The sequence below is a fragment of the Rattus norvegicus genome, chromosome 7 (genome assembly GCF_021556685.1).
Source record: "Rattus norvegicus strain SHRSP/BbbUtx chromosome 7, alternate assembly SHRSP_T2T, whole genome shotgun sequence".
NCBI classification, from domain to species: Eukaryota; Metazoa; Chordata; class Mammalia; order Rodentia; family Muridae; genus Rattus; species Rattus norvegicus.
This window is the reverse complement of record NC_141540.1, coordinates 105993593-106014739: the sequence shown is the minus strand read 5'-3', so window position 1 is coordinate 106014739 and position 21147 is coordinate 105993593. Positions and strand designations below refer to the sequence as shown.

At 39.8% G+C, this 21147-nt stretch overlaps 1 protein-coding gene across 4 annotated transcripts in view; it reads left to right on the top strand.

The window, feature by feature from the left end:
- The window catches only part of Adcy8 (adenylate cyclase 8), a 249784-nt gene that overhangs the window by 211701 nt on the left and 16936 nt on the right, over positions 1-21147 (top strand). For all 4 annotated transcript variants that reach the window (XM_087556005.1, XM_087556004.1, XM_087556006.1 and 1 more), the window contains 2 exon segments: positions 8197-8275; positions 16460-16618. In XM_087556005.1, the coding sequence (XP_087412131.1) occupies positions 8197-8275; positions 16460-16618 (238 nt within the window).

The following is a 21147-nucleotide window of genomic DNA, read 5'->3' as shown; positions in this document are numbered from 1 at the left end:
TATCAGGTCAATAACTTCATTTGTCCTTGGCAATCTCCTTTTAGACCCTATCTCCACATACAATTATACTAAAGGTTGTGGCTCTAACTAATAAAGGGGAGACCCAATTTGTTCCATAGCATTGCCCCAAGGCTACTGTGACTCTCAAGTGTGCTTATCACATAGAATGGTCATTCTCAGTCTCACCTCCTTCTAAGAAGAGAGGCTAATGGTTTTATTATTATCATTATCATTATTATTAAAAGTATTTTGAGGAAAAGTTAATAACTTCTAAGTAAGAATTGTAAAAGCAAACATAATCCCAAACTCATAGCTGATAGTCAAATCCTTCTCTCAACTACATCCCTCTCTAAGGTCAGCCATTAATTGGTCTTGTATTTCTTCATTCTCTGCTACCAATAGATTTAAGTTAGAAAGAAATAAAAGCACAATTGACCTCAGTGTCTGTTGAAGTAAAGATCAGAAGACCCCACATCCCACTGGCCATCAAAGGCCAATAAGACGTACCTAGTGCTTTAGTTAGAACCTACTTAATTTATGCTCATTCGTGACATTTCTTCAGCTTGCTCCTGATTTCTTCTGAGAATAGCAGAGTAATTATAACATGTGGCAATCAAAAAGAACCATGGGTGGGACATCCTGGCCACTTCTCAATTGGAATGGTCCTAATACACTATTGTCTCTCATCTGCTCATGACAACCTTCTGTCTCGGTAGAGAGTACTGAGCCCAAAATAGGAGTGTCTTCCTTTTTTGCTGTCGTATCAGTCACTAGACACCAATCCTTCTCCGCATTCTTTCCCAGGAAGGACTAGAGTGAATTGCTTAAGATTATCAGTTTTGGAGTAAAACCACATGAATTCGCATCTCAGCTTTTCCACTAGCCACGTTTGTGAACTTGACCGAACTAATTTAAAGTGATTCCAACTTCTTCAACCCTTGTGGCCCTCATAGGTGAAGTGAGAATAACACCAGTTCCTTTTCTATAGGAAGGTTTTTAAGCACTGTCTCAGTGTTGACACTTGTTATTAAACTTGACTTCTCCCTTCCACAAATGTGAGGATTCTAGGAAGTTCTTCATTTTCATTTCAAGACTTTGGTTCCTTACCTGGTTTCCCAGCCTCCATTTATAATAAACCCATCCCGAACCCATTTTGTCAACACCTATACTTTCTTCAAATCCTTCAATGGCTCCTTGTTACCTTTGAGAAGCATTTGTTGGGAATACATGAACTCTCCTTCCTCAGTCCTGTACTAAATTCTTCAGTTTTTTTCAAACTCTACAGGCTATATTGTAGGATGAACTTTGGCCATCTGAATTTATATACTATTCCCCAAAGGACCTTCTACATGAACATCCTCCTGTGTTGATGTGTTCATTTTTGGAAGTCCAGCACACAGTTCTAAAGCAAGCAACAGCTCAAGGATAATCTCCTTGGTGACAGCCTTGGTTATTATTCCTCACTTTCTACGCCATCACCACATTAACTTCTTCATGTGGTAGTCTTTAATTTCCATGTCTTCCTCTTCTATTACAACAGGAACTTTAGAGGACAAGGAGTATGACCAGGATTCACATTTTCATCATTTAATAGTATCTGGCAATAGGCTTACAATTAAGTATATGGAGAATGAAATATGCAGTGAAAATGAAGGAGTATCTAAAAAGAAGCATTACCTCACTTGGAACCACATAATGAGATCGATTCACACTAGGTCTATACTCACAGTGCTTGAAATTCTGTGTCACTATTGTCCTTAAATTGGGTGTACCTCATCCTGTAAGGACAACTTTGTACTTACTTGTGTGCTTCACAGATAATGCCACTCCACTTGACCACACTTTTGACCTTGTTTTGGATCATTTATTATCCTTTTCCTCTCATAGATTTTACTTATATATACATTCTAATGGTAATAAAAAGCCTATTTATATATCACTTATGAAGTCCTGTTGACAGCTTGAACAGAGTCAAACACTTGACTTCTGATTACAATAGAGATCAGAAGGTATAGAATTAAACCTGGCTCTTGCGTCTACTCACCAACAGCCATAGTTATAATGCAGGAAAGCAATACTCTGTTCATCTCTTCAAGTTCCAGCAATAATTACCCACTCCACTTAATAATGATGGCACCTGAAAAGTACCCCCCCCGGGAATGTTCATTTGAATCCTGGAAAAGACAATGATGATGTCTGTCCTTTCCTTCCATAAGTACATCAAAGGTGTTTATTTTACTCCTTGTAAAATGGACAAATTAAGGCATGTAGGAGCTTTAGAATCTCCAAAAATTTACCATGCACCTATTGTTGCCAAATAGGTGCTAATAAACAGAGCATCTCTGCTTTTCATTTCTACATCCGTCTGTCCCATGTACACATGAACACATGCTGGGTTTCCTAACTGCCAATGCTCAATTTTGGCATTTAGAGTAAATGTGAGTAATGAGTTTCTTGAAGCTTTCCAGGCTACAAAGAAGCCATGGCTAACAAAATCATCCTTGCAAGACTGCATCAATAGTGATGGTCACTGAAGATATAGTGCTCACAACTGAAAATAAATTGGAATGGATGAACTCAAGAAAGACAGCATATGAAAAAAGTATTTGGAAAGAACAAGGGAAAGTTGAGCTGGCAAAACCTAGGTGTCATGTGTCACTAGAGCAGATCTATTCTGACCTAAGTTGCAATCTATTTGACGTCTGATTGCAATCAGAATGCCCAGTGCTTTCATGCACTACTGTCAGCAGCTTAAAAATCTTAGGAAGTTTAGTAAAGAGCTTCCTTCATTTTTATTTTACATTCAGCCTAACAACAACAGCAAAAGGGAGAAAGAAAGAAAAAGAGGAAGGAAGAAAGAAAGAAAGAAAGAAAGAAAGAAAGAAAGAAAGAAAGAAAGAAAGAAAGAAAGAAAGGATGGAAGGAAGAAAGGAAGAAAGAAGAAAGAAGGAAGGAAAGAAACAAAGAAATAAAGAGAAAGAAAAAAGAAAACATGGAGCCAGTTCATGTATTTGAGCAATCATGGTAGCAACAAGTAGCCAACAGTCAAGGGCTATTCCATATAAATATAAACATCAAATAGCTGTCACCTAACATTGCACAACCTTAACCCTCCTCCCTATCTGTCTACTTGTTTTAATACAAACTATGCTTCCTGCTGAGAGCTTTGGAAAGGCACTGAAGATTTCCCATAAATAAGCTACAATTTAGGCCATGTAGGAGCTTAAAAGAAAGTAATTTTAAGTAGATATGTGCAGGAGAGATGTGTACAGGAGGGTATCGTAGCTAAGGAGGAGAGATCATGAAAATCTTAACTGATAGCTGCACTTTACTGTGCACTTGGCTGCATGAACTACAGTAAATTCTTGACATTTTGTTTTAGCATTGCTTCTGGGATAGAAATCACAATGTGAAATTTGAAATCACAATGAGAAGCTTTGCTGCTTTTAAGACTCTGATAGAATTTGCCAATGTGTGAATGCTTGTATTCATGTACATATGAAATCCCCAGAGTAGTTAGAGGAAAAGATAGATGTCCTCGGTTTCTAATGTATGATGATTTTATAAATTAATTATTATTTCTGCTTTCAGTCTTATGTGTGTACCCAAAACACTGTTGTTATTTTTTTGCTTGCCTCTTTTTGTTTACTTGCTGCCCATTGAATTCAATGAGGTTGTCCAAATGAGCATGAGTGGAAGGTTATGTGAACAAGTGTAACTTGACTATAACCGCTGGGAATATGATTCTGTCTATCCCCAAACCATTAAATTCTATAACTCTTCATGGTGGAGCAGAGCTTTAGGAGCCTGTAAGCCTCCAAGTTGGAATGTTGATGGCCCCAGTCTTGGGTAAGCCTTAAGTAAAGAGTTACTGGGGCTGGGGATTTAGCTCAGTGGTAGAGCGCTTACCTAGGAAGCGCAAGGCCCTGGGTTCGGTCCCCAGCTCCGAAAAAAAGAACCAAAAAAAAAAAAAAAAAAAAGAGTTACTGCTGCTCTGAATTCATGGGTATAGCATCTATTTTGTGGAGAGAAGACATTTTTCCACAGCACCCCTTTCATCCTCTTGTTCTTTCTACTTCCTCTTGTTCTTTGATTTCCTCTTCTATAATGTTACCTGAGCCTTGAAGGGGTGATATAAAACTTTCCTACAGAGCTGAACATGGAGTGATCACTTATTCTCAGTAATTTGACCAGTTAGGAGTCTCCACATTAATCACGACCCACTAAAACACAAGCTTCTCTGACTAAGGCTGAGAGCAGCAGTAATCTACGGGCACAAGCATAAATGTTTGGAAGGCAGATAGTTGCCACATTCATTTAGCAAAACAACAATAGAAAATTCTCCCTAAGACTTCCCAGCCTTTGACTATCGATCAGATTTATAGTACCAAGCTTGAATTCCTCTTCTGGAGCAGACTTAAAATCTAATAAGAAGTGTTTGATTGTCCCATAATAATAATGACACCATGACACCCACTAGCCACATCTTGTCTTACAGTACTGTAGTTCATATGACTCACAACTGGCTAGTGTTAATGTCTTTTCTCCCCCAGCTATCTCCCCCACCTTCTGACACTGCAAACACTACCTGACATTAGGAAAGCTTTCAGCTTAGTTCCAACTTAGTGATTCTATATCCTGCAACCAAAGTCTTCATCAATAGAGTCTTGTCATCTAGTGAGACACTAAGTAATAACAACAGCCTATATTGCTTTGGGGGAACCCCTACCAAGAACTCATAGGGAGGTATTCCACATTTGTTTAATAACCTGTGACTTCTGGAATCCACATTATCTACCCATACAGAGTATCTCCCTTCAAAATTGATTTTTAATTATATATTATAATGACCTAATACAATGCTGGGAATCCATATAGCTTTTTAAAGACATTCTTACTTTTGGTTAACCTGAAACCCCTCATCTCTGCCATTTATCCACCCATGTCCCCTCTTAAATCTTTCCACTACCCATATGCTTTCCTGCACTTTCCTACCCCATGAATGCTAATATCCCTCCTGGAAAGCCCTTCAACAACACTGCCCCTTGCTAGCTTCCTGACCTCAATGGGCACTCCAAATTAAACACAGAAATCTAAAACTTCAAGACTAAGGTTCTAACATGAAGTGATTGTCTTTCTGAATCTGGGTTACATCCCTAAGAATATATTCCAGTTCTATCTGCTTTCCTGCAGATTTTATTTTTATTCAGTGCTAAAAAAATCCATTATGTGTTTGTACCACATTTTTATTATCCACTTATCAGTTGATGGACATCTAGATTGATTCTGCTTTCTAGATATTGTGAGTAGGGCATCTATGAGCACAGACGGGCAGATATCTCTGTAGTCAGTTAACATCATCCAAATTGACATGAGAGAGCAGGAAGTATAGGTAAAGTGTCTGCTTCAGATATAATAAAGCATTCACCAGTAAAACCTCATTAAATCAGTGATATAGTGCCAGAATAAAAGTAAATTTAAATGGGCTGGTTTATTAGTAGTTTTGTGGAGTAAAACAGAAACTAATGAATAAAAATTTGGAGGGGAAGAGCCATATGGAAAACTCAGAGCTCTGCACCTAAAATCAGAGACACAAGTGACCTTGATCCATTGACCTCTTCTCTCTGGGCTTTATTCTCATATAAAATAAAATTATTTTATATCATTTTACACATGATATGAAATGACTTGCAAAATTAATTGTACTATATATAATTATGTAAGTCTATTATGATTCTCCATATTAAGTGCAAAAATATCATATAAAATAATATGAGCATTATAGCCTTAAGTTTATAGATACATTTTTAAAGAGAATTTATAAATGACATTTAAAATGGATTCCAAAACAATTGTAGTTTTCTCTGAATGGTTAGCTGTCTTTTTTAGTTTCCAGATTTACTACAACTAGCATAAATGTGTCATTACTGAGTCATACTCACATTAAATATTGATTTTTATAATGCATCAGATGAAATTATTTCTAAAGATTTTAGTGGCCCTGTGGATTTCATTACTTTACATGTATTTTCAATTAACAATATCCCTTTCTCATGGAGATGGTAGGATTACTCCAGTTATTTTATTAATGCAAATCAATATCTCAAAATTTCATTGGTATTAAGTCTGTGAAACCCAATATTAGGCAAAGCTCAATAATATGAAATAAATTTCAGCCATTTGACTCTTTGTATGTTTTTCCAAAAATTATGGGAAGTACAAGTTCTGAACTGAAAAGAAAGTTCTTTTGGGTTTTTACTCAATGTGATTGGGTTGCTATTCATATACTTTGGTCTCTACGCATGTTTTTTTCATGTAACATATAGCTAAACACTCAAAAATTGTTCATAATTTTCTTTGATTTTTTTCTTCTGAGTTTAGTCTAGCTGTGTCTCTATTTTTAGTCCATCACTGTTTTCAAAAATGATTCAAGAAATCTCCATGTTGTCTCTTGAAAATGTGTTTCAAATGATAAATTTCTTGGCTTAAATTAAGTTTTGGGCATCACAAAGTAAAGGATATCTCAAGCGCCAGGCAGTGCAGGAGTGTGGAACAGATTGACAGAATCCAGGGGAGGTTCTAAACTTGGACATCTCTTATGCAAATGAAGTAATGTGAGCAAACGATTCTTTAAAGCAAAGTAGACAAGATTTGTATCTGAGGCTTCACAGAGAAGCAAGAGGAAGGTGCAGGCGAGGAAACATGCCAAGCACCTCACCATCATTGTTCATTTCATCCTCACAGTTAAGGAGGTAAAACACTGTGAGTCATTCTTCACATATGAATGAACTGAGGCTCAGAGATATCAAGTAGCTTTTTCAAGGTCAAACAACTGTGCAGAAACAGAACTGCACTAGGAATCTGGATCACCATCAAAGTTCATTTCTTTAATATTTTTCTCAGCATCCCATAAGCATCAAAGACCAAAGAAGTAAGTGACAGTAAAGAAAGAGAATTTCAAAAATATTCTTATCTCCTCAAAATAAGTAAAATAGTATAGAATGGGTGGGTAGGTGGATAGGTGGAAGGAAGGAAGGAAGGAAGGAAGGAAGGAAGGAAGGAAGGAAGGAAGGAAGGAAGGATAAATGGATACATGGATGGATGGATGGATGGATGGATGGATGGATGGATGGATGGATGGACTTTTACCTCAATACAGGGTTATAGTCCAACCCTCTTCACCTTAGCACTCTTGTTAGCTAGTTGTGACAGATTCAAGCAGTCTCCCTTACTGAGAGTCTTCTTATATCCTCAAACATGACATTTGACATTTGCTTGTTAACCTGGGGCTAGAGATATGTAAACGCCAAGCCAAATAATATATGCTTAGATCTACAGTCTGTCCTTCTTAAGTATTTTCTGAACAACCTGACTCAGTTAGTCACTGTTTTTAACAATGTCAGAACAATAAGGATATATCCACCCTAATTACATAATGGTCTATATATGTGATTTTTGCCTCTAGTGAATTTTTTTAAGATCAAGGACAATGTGTCTTCTTCATTTATTTATCCCAGCAGATGCGGGAATATAGTAGATGCTCAGTCATGATGTACTTCTTTGGGACTATAGCTAAGAAACAACAATAAAATCTGCTGTTAGCATCTTTGCATAAAAAGACCAGAGCCTCCATTGAAGGATATTATTTAAATGTAGGCCAGAAGACTCCACTCATAAAACTGATATGAAGATTAAAATCGTTGATAGAGTAATTGAAAGTACCCAACTCATCGACTTAATATAATAATCTAAACATGAAGGAACTTGAGATAAAACCATCACATGGCAACCATTGAACACTGGCTTCTTGAGTGGGTCAATAACTTTTAAAAGAATGAATGAAGAGATGCTTGCTTCCACCAGATATTCTAAAGAGATGGTATCCAACTTTTTGAAATGTAGAATAATCACTATTCAAGTAGAGACATTGTTGATGTAATTATATTGTCTTAATACTAAACCCTAGATTTTCTTTTACTGGCTATGCCCTATATCGCCTCTTAGGTTCAGTGGTATCTTGATTTATGAATAGATGATACAAAAACCCTTATAGCAGTCTATATTAACATCGGGTATTTGGAAAATACTCATTTCTTTACATGACCCTCTATTATGATCCTGCTTTTTTATCCTTATCCTTAAAAGCCCTCCACAGTTGTTGGTCACTATGTCATTCTTCTGTTGCTTTTCCCACAGAGATTTTCTGGGGACCAAGGAGGCATCACTGCTACTGATGGCCATGTTCCTTCTTGCTGTATTCTACCATGGACAGCAGGTAATGCCAAGTTTTTCTCCAGCTATCCATAGTTACCTGGCATTTCTAGTTGCCATAAAACTGCCCTGCTAGGCTTCACTGTTCTTTGATGCAAATGACTCTTAGGAGTCTTAATAAACTGATTTCTACTAAAAACCACCTTAATGAAAAGCTGAGCTAGCAAGGATGACGTGAGAAACAGTATGTTTCCAATGGCCCCTGAGTTACTCTATTCCAAAAGCATCATTATCCTAATGAAAAGACAAACTGATATCTCTCCCCATTCCATGACCTAGATATGAATTTTAGTAGAGGTGTGTGTTACCTCAGGAAAACACTTAGGTTTGAAAGTCATAATTCTAGATCAACTTTCCTCAGGCTTATCTCCCTGAGGTTCAGTCTTCTCAACTCCAGGACAAAATATTGATATATAAGCACATTGTTTTAAGGGAACAAATGATGTTATTTTTCACAGCTTTTTATTCTTTCTTGTTTGTGATCAAGAAAATACCTATTGGTCACCTAAAGGTTACACCTAGAAGTATAACCAGAGATCTAACAAGAAGCAAATTCAAGAAGGAAAGATTTATCTTGACTCACAGGTTAACAAGGGATTCGATGCTTCACAAGAATGGTGTGACAACTGGTCATATTGCTCCAATCTGGAAGCAGATAGTGAACAAGAAGTGATATCAGGATACCAAAATGCAAGATCTGTCCTTGTTGGTCTGCTTCATCCAGCAAGGCTCCATCAACCTCCCAGGCATCATCACCAGCTGGGACTCTGTGTTCGAATACATGAACCTGTGGTGCACAATTCACATCCAAACCACAACAGCACAGGAAGATCTGTATTGACTTAGTCTGAGTGAACAGACTGCCTTCCATGTTGATTCTACTCATTTTGATCCCCTATGATTTATTAAGATCTGGAATATAAAACTCCATTTCTGCATGTCTTAGAAGAGGGTAGACCATAAACCATGCAAAAGTTGTATGTGTAGAAGATGCTTACCCAAGGTTGTGAATTGGGCAAAGATATTCCATGTACATTATGCTTACCCTGGGACTCCATGAGAGGAGATGATTCTTCCTAGGTGCACTATTGTAGGCTTCAGGCAACAGACCATGCCTAGTGCGCTCTCCCCAGGGAAGGCTATGTGTCTGGCTTCCAGCATTCTTTACCTGTCTGTAGTTTTAGGGTTGAGACCTCATGGACTTTCCCCGTCTACTTTAGCAGCTCTACTATGAGTAAGGAATGAAAGAAAATGAAATGACATAATCTCAAAGATAAAAGATATAATAAAAATAAGAAAGCATATAGGACTTCTCCCGGCATACTGCAACCCATGAACATTTGCTGGAGAGATTTTTTTTTCACCCCCTATAGAAACCACATGCTGCCAAGCCTTGCTGCTAAGATCTGAATGCTGGCCCATCTCTCTTTTGCCCATGTTCATTCAAACAAGCAAAAATAAAAGAAAGCAAATCAAGAAGTGTCAGTCAAAGCAGAAGTAGAGACATGGCGCTGGAAATCACCATGGAAATAAGGGGTCAAAACCCTCTGGAAGTCAGGGATGAAGCAATTAAAAACTACCAAGAATTCAGAGACATGCATGAAGTTATTTTTAACAAGTTATTTGGGGGTGGGGAGAGGATATAAACTTAGTCCAAGAAAGGAATGAGTAAACTCTTGGTAAGCAAAGGGATTGGGGAGTTAACTGCTCAACTCCTGCTGGATATTTCATCCTCCTTACTTAATCCTAGTCAACACCCTGGACTGGGAGTTTTGTCCTTCCCATTTTACAGATGAAGCCAGCCAAGCAACAAAGCTGAGCAGTAGAACTAGAATTCAAATCCAGTCTCTCACCGAAGCTCATCTTTCTCCTTCATAAGCCTGAAGTAGAATAATGGCCTTTTGCCATACTTATTGTGACCAGGGGGATTCAATCCCACTGTGTGGTTTTGACTTATTTCTTTATGTTTCTGCTGAATGTATGACAAAGCAGTGAGGTAAATGTTAAGGTCCAGTCATTTCCAGACTTTCTATGCTTAGGTCCCTCTGGGTGTCTCTGAGCACAGGTGTCCTGCCCTCTAGGTTGGCATGACTTCCACTAATAGAGAAGAATTTCTTAGTCCAGAACACAAATTATAACAAACCATTACCTATTTCCTTTTAAGGACTGTCAAGACAGAACAAACAGATGCTATCCCTGTAGGAAGTCTGTATGTGCACTCTATCTTGAGGTCTTAAACTGGGTTGTAAGAAATCTCCCACACATAGATGAGAGAAAACATTCAGAGCGAGAGGCTCCAGGAATTACCATATATATTCCCTGTCTGGGCCTCCTCATTCAATAGAAGCCTTCTAACATACTGAGTCTATATACCCTATTCTGCATTTGTCCTTGGAAAACAGAAACCCTAATGGTATTAAGATAGCAGGTAAGGCAAGAGTGAAAGTGCTTCCTGTTGACCTGGTAGTTTGTGACATTTGCTATTTTTTTCATCTTATTTCTAAGTTTTCATGATCTTTAAAATCACATATCTGCCCCATAACCATAGCTGCTGAGTACGTGCAGGTACATAGGTGCAGGTATAAGTGTAGGCTGGTATTCAAATCTTGACTCCACCAGTAAAGATATATGCCTCCACTAATTTACTCTAAAAATCGATGTGGCAATAACAGGCTGTTTCATAGAGCTCTTATAACTTTGTTTGAGGTATAAGTGCAATGTGCTTATTTCAGGGGTTTACACATACATGCTTAATTTTATTAGCCGCTTGAAAATAAAGCTTTGGCACAGACAGAGAAGTCATCACTGTCCATCTGGTTCCAAGACAGGAGCAGAGTTGCAAGTTCTCTGAGATGACAAAGCCAAGATAAAAAGCCAGAATGAAGTAGGAACACAAATGCTCCATAGTTTCTGGTTCGTCTGTCTCTGCAGTATGCCCAGCCTCCTATTATAGAGACAGCTTTCTGCAGATTTGCATCATTTGGTGTCTATCTATAGCATCCAGTGGGGTCCTGTTCATCCTGGTTACAGCCTGCCCACTCCTGAGCTTACTCCCTATTTCCCTTTGTGACTCAGAGGCCCTCTACTTTTAATAAAGACTGAAAAATACTCATTAATGCTTGGTGCACACCAGTGCTCTGGGGGTGGGGAGGTTGAACATGTAATTATACATCTCCAGAATAACAGAGGCAGTTATGCAACTGAATAATTGGGAAATTTCACTTTGCACAAATGTGGAAATGATATGCCAAATATTTCCTCCTCCTCTGACTGAGGCAGGTGAATGTTCAGAATGTTGGACAGGCATAACAAGTAATCAAATGCATCCTATCTTAAGCCTGATTCACTGGCAGCACTAGAAGTTTGAACTTTGCCTGGGCATCTTCTTTTATAGCCACTACAATTGTGCACAGAGACAGAGATTAATGAGGTAATGTTGCTACTAACCTACTTCTGAGTCTGGTTCCAGAGACTATCTGGAAGCCAATGTTCTTGCATGACTTTCAGCAATGTCACTCAAAGAATAAGAGGTCTTGATATACTCAGCCTCTTGGAGCTTTCATTTGTTTTTAATCCATAAGAAGAAATTTATGATAGAGAAAACCTGGATGAACCTCCTCTCCACACCCCCAACACACACACCATATGTGAGCTAGGTGCCACAGATGAGAATTATGTGCTGACTTCAAAGCCAACTTCTGTCTTTGAGAGCATCCAGACTGTCTTCACCTCATATTTACCCCCTCATCTGTTAAATTGTTGCATTATTGAATGAGGTTAAATGCCCATGATGTTCTTAGAACAAATAGCACCATCAATATTAGCTGTCATAGGACTAGCCTGGCACAAAGACAAGAACTTTATGTACAGCCAGGTTTGATGAAAATCAAGGGCACACAATCTACTTCAGTGGATCCTTTGGTAGAAATGCTAAAGAATTTTTACCTTTAATATACTATGCCTATGCCTTTCGTACACTCTGCTGTCCACCCAAGTCCCTGTTAGCAAGTGACCCTGAGCTGACATTTTCCCTTTTGGGACCTCCAGCCACCACCACTCAGTTATCAGTAAATAAAAAAGGAGGCTGTGTTCCACCCATTTCTGAAATCAAGTATGTACTAGAGGCAATAGGTCTTCTGTAAGCCAAGGGAAATTATTAACCTATGAAGATTAGTATGTATACCACCTGGCCTTCATGACGCCTGCTTTGCTGGAAGTCTAGGCTGTACTAGACCAGCCTTAGACATAGCTACCTGCTGTCATGAAGCTGGAGACTAAGCTGATCATGTTTAATAATTGGGAAATCTTGGCTTAAGTCTAGACGTCTAGATTTTCCCCTCATGTTCCTGATTCTAAATCCAGTTTAATGAAACCTCTTCATCAGAAAAGTAAAGAAATTATTCTGTATTTCAGCCTAGTACGCAGTTTTTAAGAGGGGGTTTGTGTTTGGAAATAGTGATAAGAAAATCCTGTTCTTTTGACAAGACAAAACCCGATGCTCTTGAGTTTGAAAGAGAAAAAATTCAAACCAAAGGTTTCATCTGACCTCATCCACAGATGCCTTACATCATAGAAATGGCCTATGAGTCTACATTTTACATGTGTCAGGATGCTTTCGCGTGCATCGTGTCTTTAGATCTATATAATAAAGTCATGTGCTAATTCATATCTCCTTAAACCGATAGGTCAGAGCAGTTATCCTACTTTTTAGAAGTCCTATGAACTGAATGGCTTGTAAGGTGGCTCAGAGATTTGGGGGAATAATCAGGAGCAGTATTGTTTTCTATAGCCTGCCACCTACAAACAGAGAATTTGCTTTCTTGTATAGAAAACTCAAATATACACATAAGTAAATAAAACAGTATCATGAATTTAGGAAGACCTACTAACTTGCGTCCAGCCTGTTTTGTGTCTCCTGAGACATGCTGCTCTCTGTCAACTCCCTTTGGTTATTTTGAAACTAGTTCCACACAGCCTATCATTCAGTCTACAGATATGTCTGAATAGATCTTAAAACAGGGAGCTTCTAACTTAGTCACAATGCCATTAATATATTTTTAAAAGAAAACAGAAGTTGACTAATACTGTCAAACTACTAGGTCCTGTTTCCATTTATTATCTGATAGTTATTTTTTGAAGTTTAGTTATTTGAATGGAGATCCAAAGTCTGTGTTTTGCCGTTTCATGATGTATCTCTGAAGACATTTTTGAATCTTTGTGATCTTCTGCCATCCGTTTTTTTCTTCCTACAGTGTTTTGTGAGAGCCATCAAACTTCTGTAATGTTTCTCTGTCTGGTTTGTCTACTCATCCTCTTAAGAGTATTGAACTTACGCCTCGGCTCTTTGGGTTATTTTTATTGATTGTTCTGGGTAGAAAGCTTTGTGAGATCCAGTTTCAAAGTCTTGTGAAGTATTTAATTGGGCTTCTTTAGAAATTACATTTAAGAGGTACAGCATATCTTTTCATCTCTGTTTTGATGATGCTAACAGCTGATCTTAACTGCCTATATTCATTTATTTTATAGTGTCACATGCTGACTTTATCAGCAGCCCATGATTTATCAGCTGGAATACACTATAAAATAGAACTGTCCCCCCATCAATTATGTCACCTACAGTGTAGCTAATAAAGCAAAGTTAGTGTGAAACCCTTCTCCTTAAAATCTACTCCCTGTGGTTTGCCCATGCATTCCACTCCTCGGCATCATTCGAAGGTGATGAGTGAGTTTGGTTCCTTAAGTCACTATGGTTTTGTGAAGTTTTTACTTGTTTCCTGTGTTTCCATCCATGACATTTTTACTCTTACAGAATCTCAATTTGTCACATCTCTGACCACTACAATCCTATTCAAGCTGGTTTTAAGTCCTGTTGGCTTAGCAAACTAGTCTCTGGTAGATTTGCTTATGGTGGGAAAATATGTTTTAAGATGATGAATTTTCTGTCCTACAGTTTTACCTGTTTCTGGCAAGTGTAGGGGTTATGTTTATGAGAACTGGTATTTTGAGTAGTTTATAGGAACCGTAACCTACAAGTTAGACACATATATGCAGTAGATTTTCATTGTTTCTAGGCCTTAAGAGCATTAATTAATCCATTAATTAATGAATTAATTTAAAAGAGTAGGGAGCTAGAAACATATAACCTGATTTCACAGTGATACCTTGATTTTTATTGAAAACCATTTGATTTGATTTGATTGGACAGTCTCTCATGTAGCTCAAGCTGATCTTTCAACTCTTTCATCCTCCCAGCCTTGTCTGTCAAGTGCTGGGGTTACAGGTATATGCCACCAAGTCTAGAATGACCACAGACCCTCACCACTCTAAGGGCTGTTGATGCCTTTTCTCCTCCCCAAATTCTATTTTCAATGACAAAACCACAAATGCCCATTTGCTTCACCATGCAATTCACATGTAATAGCCTAGATTAATAATGCAAATATTACCACCTAAAACATGTTTGTCCTAAGCAGGATGTGAATATGGAGGTGGATGTGTGTATAAAGGAGAAAATAAGTGGTCTTGTGTCCTTAGGTAATTGACATACGATATGACAGCATATATTTTTCTTCCCTTGGAAACCAGGCCATCACAGAATAAAGAAACATTCTTCATTTCTTTCTACAGCTGCGCTAAGTTCCATTGTGTATATTGCTATAGTTTGGTCAGCCGACTGAATGAACACTTGGATCGTTTCCAGCTTTTGCTATTACAAATGCAGCTGGATGGATGACCTTGTGCCTCCTCTGAGACTTGAAAATAAAACACAGAAACTAGCTAAATATTTTAAGTCTTTTAATTTGGAGAGTCCAACCATGTCTCCAACAGTGTAGTGTGCTGTTCATGCTCATTGCTAAAGACTTGGAAATAACAGCACCCCCAAAGCTAAGGTAAAGAAGACTTGTGAGCTATCCCTGAAGAGAAGCTGCCCATCTCCAGTAAGAAAGAAAGTCAGGAAGAGATGAAATTTCTGTGTAACTCTGGCCTCCTGAGTAATTTTTCCTTGACTCTCTTGTGGTCAGTACTATTATTCACCTTATTTGGAAATAAGGAAACCAAGATTGAGTCACTGTAGTCTATGAGACAGTATGTGATTAAGACCATGACTCCAAACTTTGACTATATAACATGAAGCCCAAGATCTTTCCAGTATTCTACTAATCATTTATCCTTTATTGCCTTAGTCATGGAGAGAATGCAGACTCCTGAGTTGACTTTGAGACCTAAGGTTAAATCCCAGCTTCACCCCTAAGTTAGGTGTAACCATTGTGGTCAAGTGACTCAACAATGTTTGTCTTGATTTCCTCATCTGTGAAATAATGGCTGAAATTACAATCTTCTGATTAGATCTACTCTCTGGATTAGATTTAATACTTGTATATTGCATAAAACATGGCAGGAACACAGTGACTGCCACTTGGGTGACATGTATTTTTAATACTCTCCTGTGTTGGGGGTAACAAATGCTTCTACCCTGTGATAGATACAACCCCTCATGGCATCACAAAGTTCAAGATTCCTTCACCAAATGCCTTAAACTTGGTGGCTTACACACAGAAAATTATTCACTCATAATTCATATTGGGTTTCATGTTGAGATCTGAAAGTGTTTGGTGGCTGATGAGGTTATCATTCTAGCTTGCAGAGAACCATCTTGTCATCCTTCACATAGCTTTTAATCAATGTGTCCACATAAGAATAGAAAAGCAAGGCTGTCTCCTCTAGTAAGGTCAGGAATCTCATAGCAAGTGTCTCACCTTCAAGGTCTCATTGAATCTTAACTTCCTTACAAAGATCCAATTGCCAAAGACATGTCATCAAGAGTTAGGATTTCAAGATATGAATGTCTGGGGGCAGGGTAGACATTAAGTTCATGACAGAAAGAATGTAATATCAGGAAATGAAAATCTTCCTGTAATCATGTCATATAGAGTCTGTAGAGGACATGGGTATAGTCAGATAATCCCACACAAGAGAAAGTGATTCATGTGCAGATATCACCTGGGAGAAAAAGTGTACAGCCTTGAAAGCTCTCAATATTCTCAGATAGCTTGCTTCAGGCATGTGACGTCAGATGAGGAAAATCTAGTTTTATTTTAACTGTGAAGACACCCAGGTAAACCTTTTCCTCCACCTTCCAGACATATATTTGAACGTGCTGTTTCTCTTTGGCTCTTGTCAACTACAGCTGGAGTACACAGCCCGCCTAGATTTCCTGTGGCGAGTACAGGCCAAAGAGGAGATCAACGAGATGAAGGACTTGAGGGAACACAATGAGAACATGCTTCGCAATATCTTACCCGGCCACGTGGCCCGCCACTTCCTGGAGAAAGACAGAGACAATGAGGTGAGGCCAGATCAGACTGGTCAGTGGGGAACAGTATGGTGTCCAGCTGATCACACTGATCCTCAGTCCCAGGAAAATTCTGTTACATTCGTGGGAGGTGTAAGAAAAAAGACCATGCCTACCACATTGTGCTTGGCAATCCAACATACCTGATGCTATAAAATTTACATACTGTCTCCCCTGGCATCCAGTCTTTCATTTGTTAGTTAGATATAAGATCCTTATTAAGACTGGTTTTGAATTTTAATGTTTTCTATATGAGTATGCATATATTAAATATATACAAATATATGTTATAACATAGGATATATCATGAATATCATTGGAAAAATAGAAAGAGCTCCAACAATTCCAAGTACATCCCCAAAGGTTTGCAAGCTAAGGAATGTTCTGTGGTCATAATGATACTTACATTACAAAGTGAATGTACTTTGATTTATTAACACTGACTTAATAAGTACAGAGTGAAGATGGTAGGTTGTGTATGACATATATTTCACTCATCATAATGTAAGGTTTGTAGATGTATGTGATGTATATGCATATGTACTAGAAGATATCACATACATAGTGTTTGTATGTGATATGTGTGTATATGATATGTATATATGTATGTGTGAGAGCAGGTATGTAAGTGTTGGTGTATATGTGTATGGGAAGAATTTGGGGGGTTTTGAAAAGCAGAGAAATATTTTAAGAATATATTTTTATTTTAATCCCAGGTGTGGATTGTGGGGCTGCTTCCACAGCATCTGACTATGATTTGCCTCATGCTCTAGAAGGAGCATGATTTTGCCGGCAGCAGGGAGTTTCTGTGATCTTGTGACATTTGGAATTTTGGAGGCTTTTGAGAGCTTATGTAAATGCTAGGCCCCAGAGGAGCAGGCTTGTTAGTGGTGGGTTGTTGGTCAGTTGCTGTTGGCTGTGGTTTATTAAGGAGTTGCATGCAAAGAAGGAACAAGAAGAAAAATTAGGTAACCTAACTACAAAGACCAAACTTACCCCAAGGAACTCAATGCCCCTAATTAGCAGGAAGTAGTCTAATAATAACGTTGCCTTCTTTCTCCTCTATCCTTTCTTGTTTCCTATCTAGTGTTAGGGGGTTGAAAGGGTGGTGAAAGTGTGGAAAAGAAGGGAAGAAAGAAGAACCCACAAAGTAAGCAAAGTCTGGCTACCGGGAGACACAGTGGCAAACTTGTCATCAGTGCTCATCAGCTGTTCTTTTGTATTATAACATGCTTAGGGAAGATTAATCACAATTGTCAAATCAAGGTACTAGGAGGCTCATGCCCTCTCCACGGTTTTTCCAGCTCCTGGCACCTCCCAAATCTTCCTTTGACTGTGGCAACACCATGCTAATCTGTGCCTGCATCCTCCGTAGCCCCTTTTGTAATGACATCAGCCTCTTTCCTCTAAGGACACCAGCTGTCAGATCTAGGATTCACTTTAATCCAGGATCTTTAGTTACATCTACAAGAATATCACTTCCAAATAAGATCTGATGTTCTAAATGGACACAAATTTGGTGAGAACACCATTCATTCACTGCAAAGATCGAAGTATAGTATCAAATAATCTGGGCAGGAATCTGCCTAGAGCCTGTCAGTCGGGCCTTTTGGGCTACGGTAAGGCTTTGAAACACTTTTAAGTGAAACTGGAACTTGGGGGTGTTCCACACATAACATAATCAATAAGCTTCATAGATTAGAAAGTAGACGAACAAATGATAAGGTCAAAGCTAGTCATAGATCCTAAAACAGCTCAGGTAAGACCCTGATGGGAGGCTCGGGAGATGATGGAGACGGGCAGAACAGGTAGAAGATGAGCTCCACCTACAGGAGGTAGAAGTAAAGCCATGGTGCTGATGTGAGAAAAGAGAAATGAAAGCACTGACACTTTAACCTCTGAAGGAAAGTTACTCAAGAGCAAACTTAATGCTGTTTCAAATGCCAGGTGCTCGGTGTGCGAGAGCACTTGGCCTTGCTTTGTGAGACTTTCAGGTAGACCTCAGGCTATGAACAGGGGTCATCCTTGGACTCTGCCTCAGGAAGAAGCATCTTGAAATAAGCAGGCTGCTTCATTTTCACGAGAGAGTAAGTTGAAGAACACAAATCATACCAGCCTTGGTCACCACTGATCCTCAAACCTGATCCTTGATCAGCCATGGAAGAAGAAAAAAACAGAGCTCTCTGCTCCCAGACCCCGTGGGAAAGAGACCTCACCACCTGGTCAGGTGGGCACTCCTGAGGCTGCAGAGCGGAAGAGACCACCAACACTGCCCACCCCTGCCCACATCCCTAGCCCAAGAGGAAACTGTATAAGGCCTCTGGGCTCCCATGGGGGAGGGCCCAAGAGCGGCAGGACCCCTGCCTGAGACACCGCCGGAACCTGAAGGAAACAGACCGGATAAACAGTTCTCTGCACCCAAATCCCGTGGGAGGGAGAGCTAAACCTTCAGAGAGGCAGACAAGCCTGGGAAACCAGAAGAGACTGCTCTCTGTACATACATCTCAGACGCCAGAGGAAAACACCAAAGGCCATCTGGAACCCTGGTGCACTGAAGCTCCCAGAAGGGGCGGCACAGGTCTTCCTGGTTGCTGCGGCCGCAGAGAGCCCGTGGGCAGCACCCCTAGAGCAAACTTGAGCCTCGGGACCACAGGTAAGACCAACTTGTCTGTTGCAAGAAAGCTGCCTGGTGAAATCGGGACACACAGAGGCAGAATTCCTCTAGGACCGGGCACGTCCTGTGTTTACCGGAAGTCCCACACCCGAGGATCCGGGCCCGCAGCAGCTCTCTGCTCCCAGACCCTGTGGGAAAGAGACCTCACCGCCTGGTCAGGTGGGCACTCCTGAGGCTGCAGGGCGGAAGAGACCACCAACACTGCCCACCCCTGCCCTCATCCCTGGCCCAAGAGGAAACTGTATAAGGCCTCTGGGTTCCCGTGGGGGAGGGCCCAGGAGCGGCAGGACCCCTGCCTGAGACACCGCCGGAACCTGAAGGAAACAGACCGGATAAACAGTTCTCTGCACCCAAATCCCGTGGGAGGGAGAGCTAAACCTTCAGAGAGGCAGACAAGCCTGGGAAACCAGAAGAGACTGCTCTCTGCACGCACATCTCGGACGCCAGAGGAAAACACCAAAGGCCATCTGGAACCCTGGTGCACTGAAGCTCCCAGAAGGGGCGGCACAGGTCTTCCTGGTTGCTGCCGCCGCAAAGAGCCCATGGGCAGCACCCCGCGAACGAACTTGAGCCTCGGGACCACAGGTAAGACCAACTTGTATGCTGCAAGTGACCTGCCTGGTGAACTCAAGACACAGGCCCACAGGAACAGCTGAAGACCTGTACAGAGGAAAAACTACACGCACGAAAGCAGAACACTCTGTCCCCATAACTGGCTGAAAGAAAACAGTAAAACAGGTCTACAGCACTCCTGACACACAGGCTTATAGGGACAGTCTAGCCACTGTCAGAAATAGCAGAACAAAGTAACACTAGAGATAATCTGATGGCGAGAGGCAAGCACAGGAACCCAAGCAACAGAAAACAAGACTACATGGCATCATTGGAGCCCAATTCTCCCACCAAAACAAACGTGGAATGTCCAAACACACCAGAAAAGCAAGATCTAGTTTCAAAATCATATTCGAGCATGATGCTGGAGGACTTCAATAAAGACGTGAAGAACTCCCTTAGAGGAACACAGGAAAACATTAATAAACAAGTAGAAGCCTACAGAGAGGAATCGCAAAAATGCCGGAAAGAATTCCAGGAAAACATAAATAAACAAGTAGAAGCCCATAGAGAGGAGACACAAAAATCCCTGAAAGAATATCAGGAAATCATAAATAAACAAGTAGAAGCCCATAGAGAGGAGTCACAAAAATCCCTGAAAGAATTCCAGGAAAACACAATCAAACAGTTGAAGGAATTAAAAATGGAAATAGAAGCAATCAAGAAAGAACACATGGAAACAACCCTGGATATAGAAAACCAAAAGAAGAGACAAGGAGCTGTAGATACAAGACTCACCAACAGAATACAAGAGATGGAAGAGAGAATCTCAGGAGCAGAAGATTCCATAGAAATCATTGACTCAACTGTCAAAGATAATGTAAAGCAGAAAAGGCTACTGGTCCAAAACATACAGGAAATCCAGGACTCAATGAGATCAAACCTAAGGATAATAGGTATAGAAGAGAGTGAAGATTCCCAGCTCAAAGGACCAGTAAATATCTTCAACAAAATCAAAGAAGAAAACTTCCCTAACCTAAATAAAGAGATACCCATAGGCATACAAGAAGCCTACAGAACTCCAAATAGATTGGACCAGAAAAGAAACACCTCCCGTCACATAATAGTCAAAACACCAAACGCACAAAATAAAGAAAGAATATTAAAAGCAGTAAGGGAAAAAGGTCAAGTAACATATAAAGGCAGACCTATCACAATCACACCAGACTTCTCGCCAGAAACTATGAAGGCTAGAAGATCCTGGACTGATGTCATACAGACCCTAAGAGAACACAAA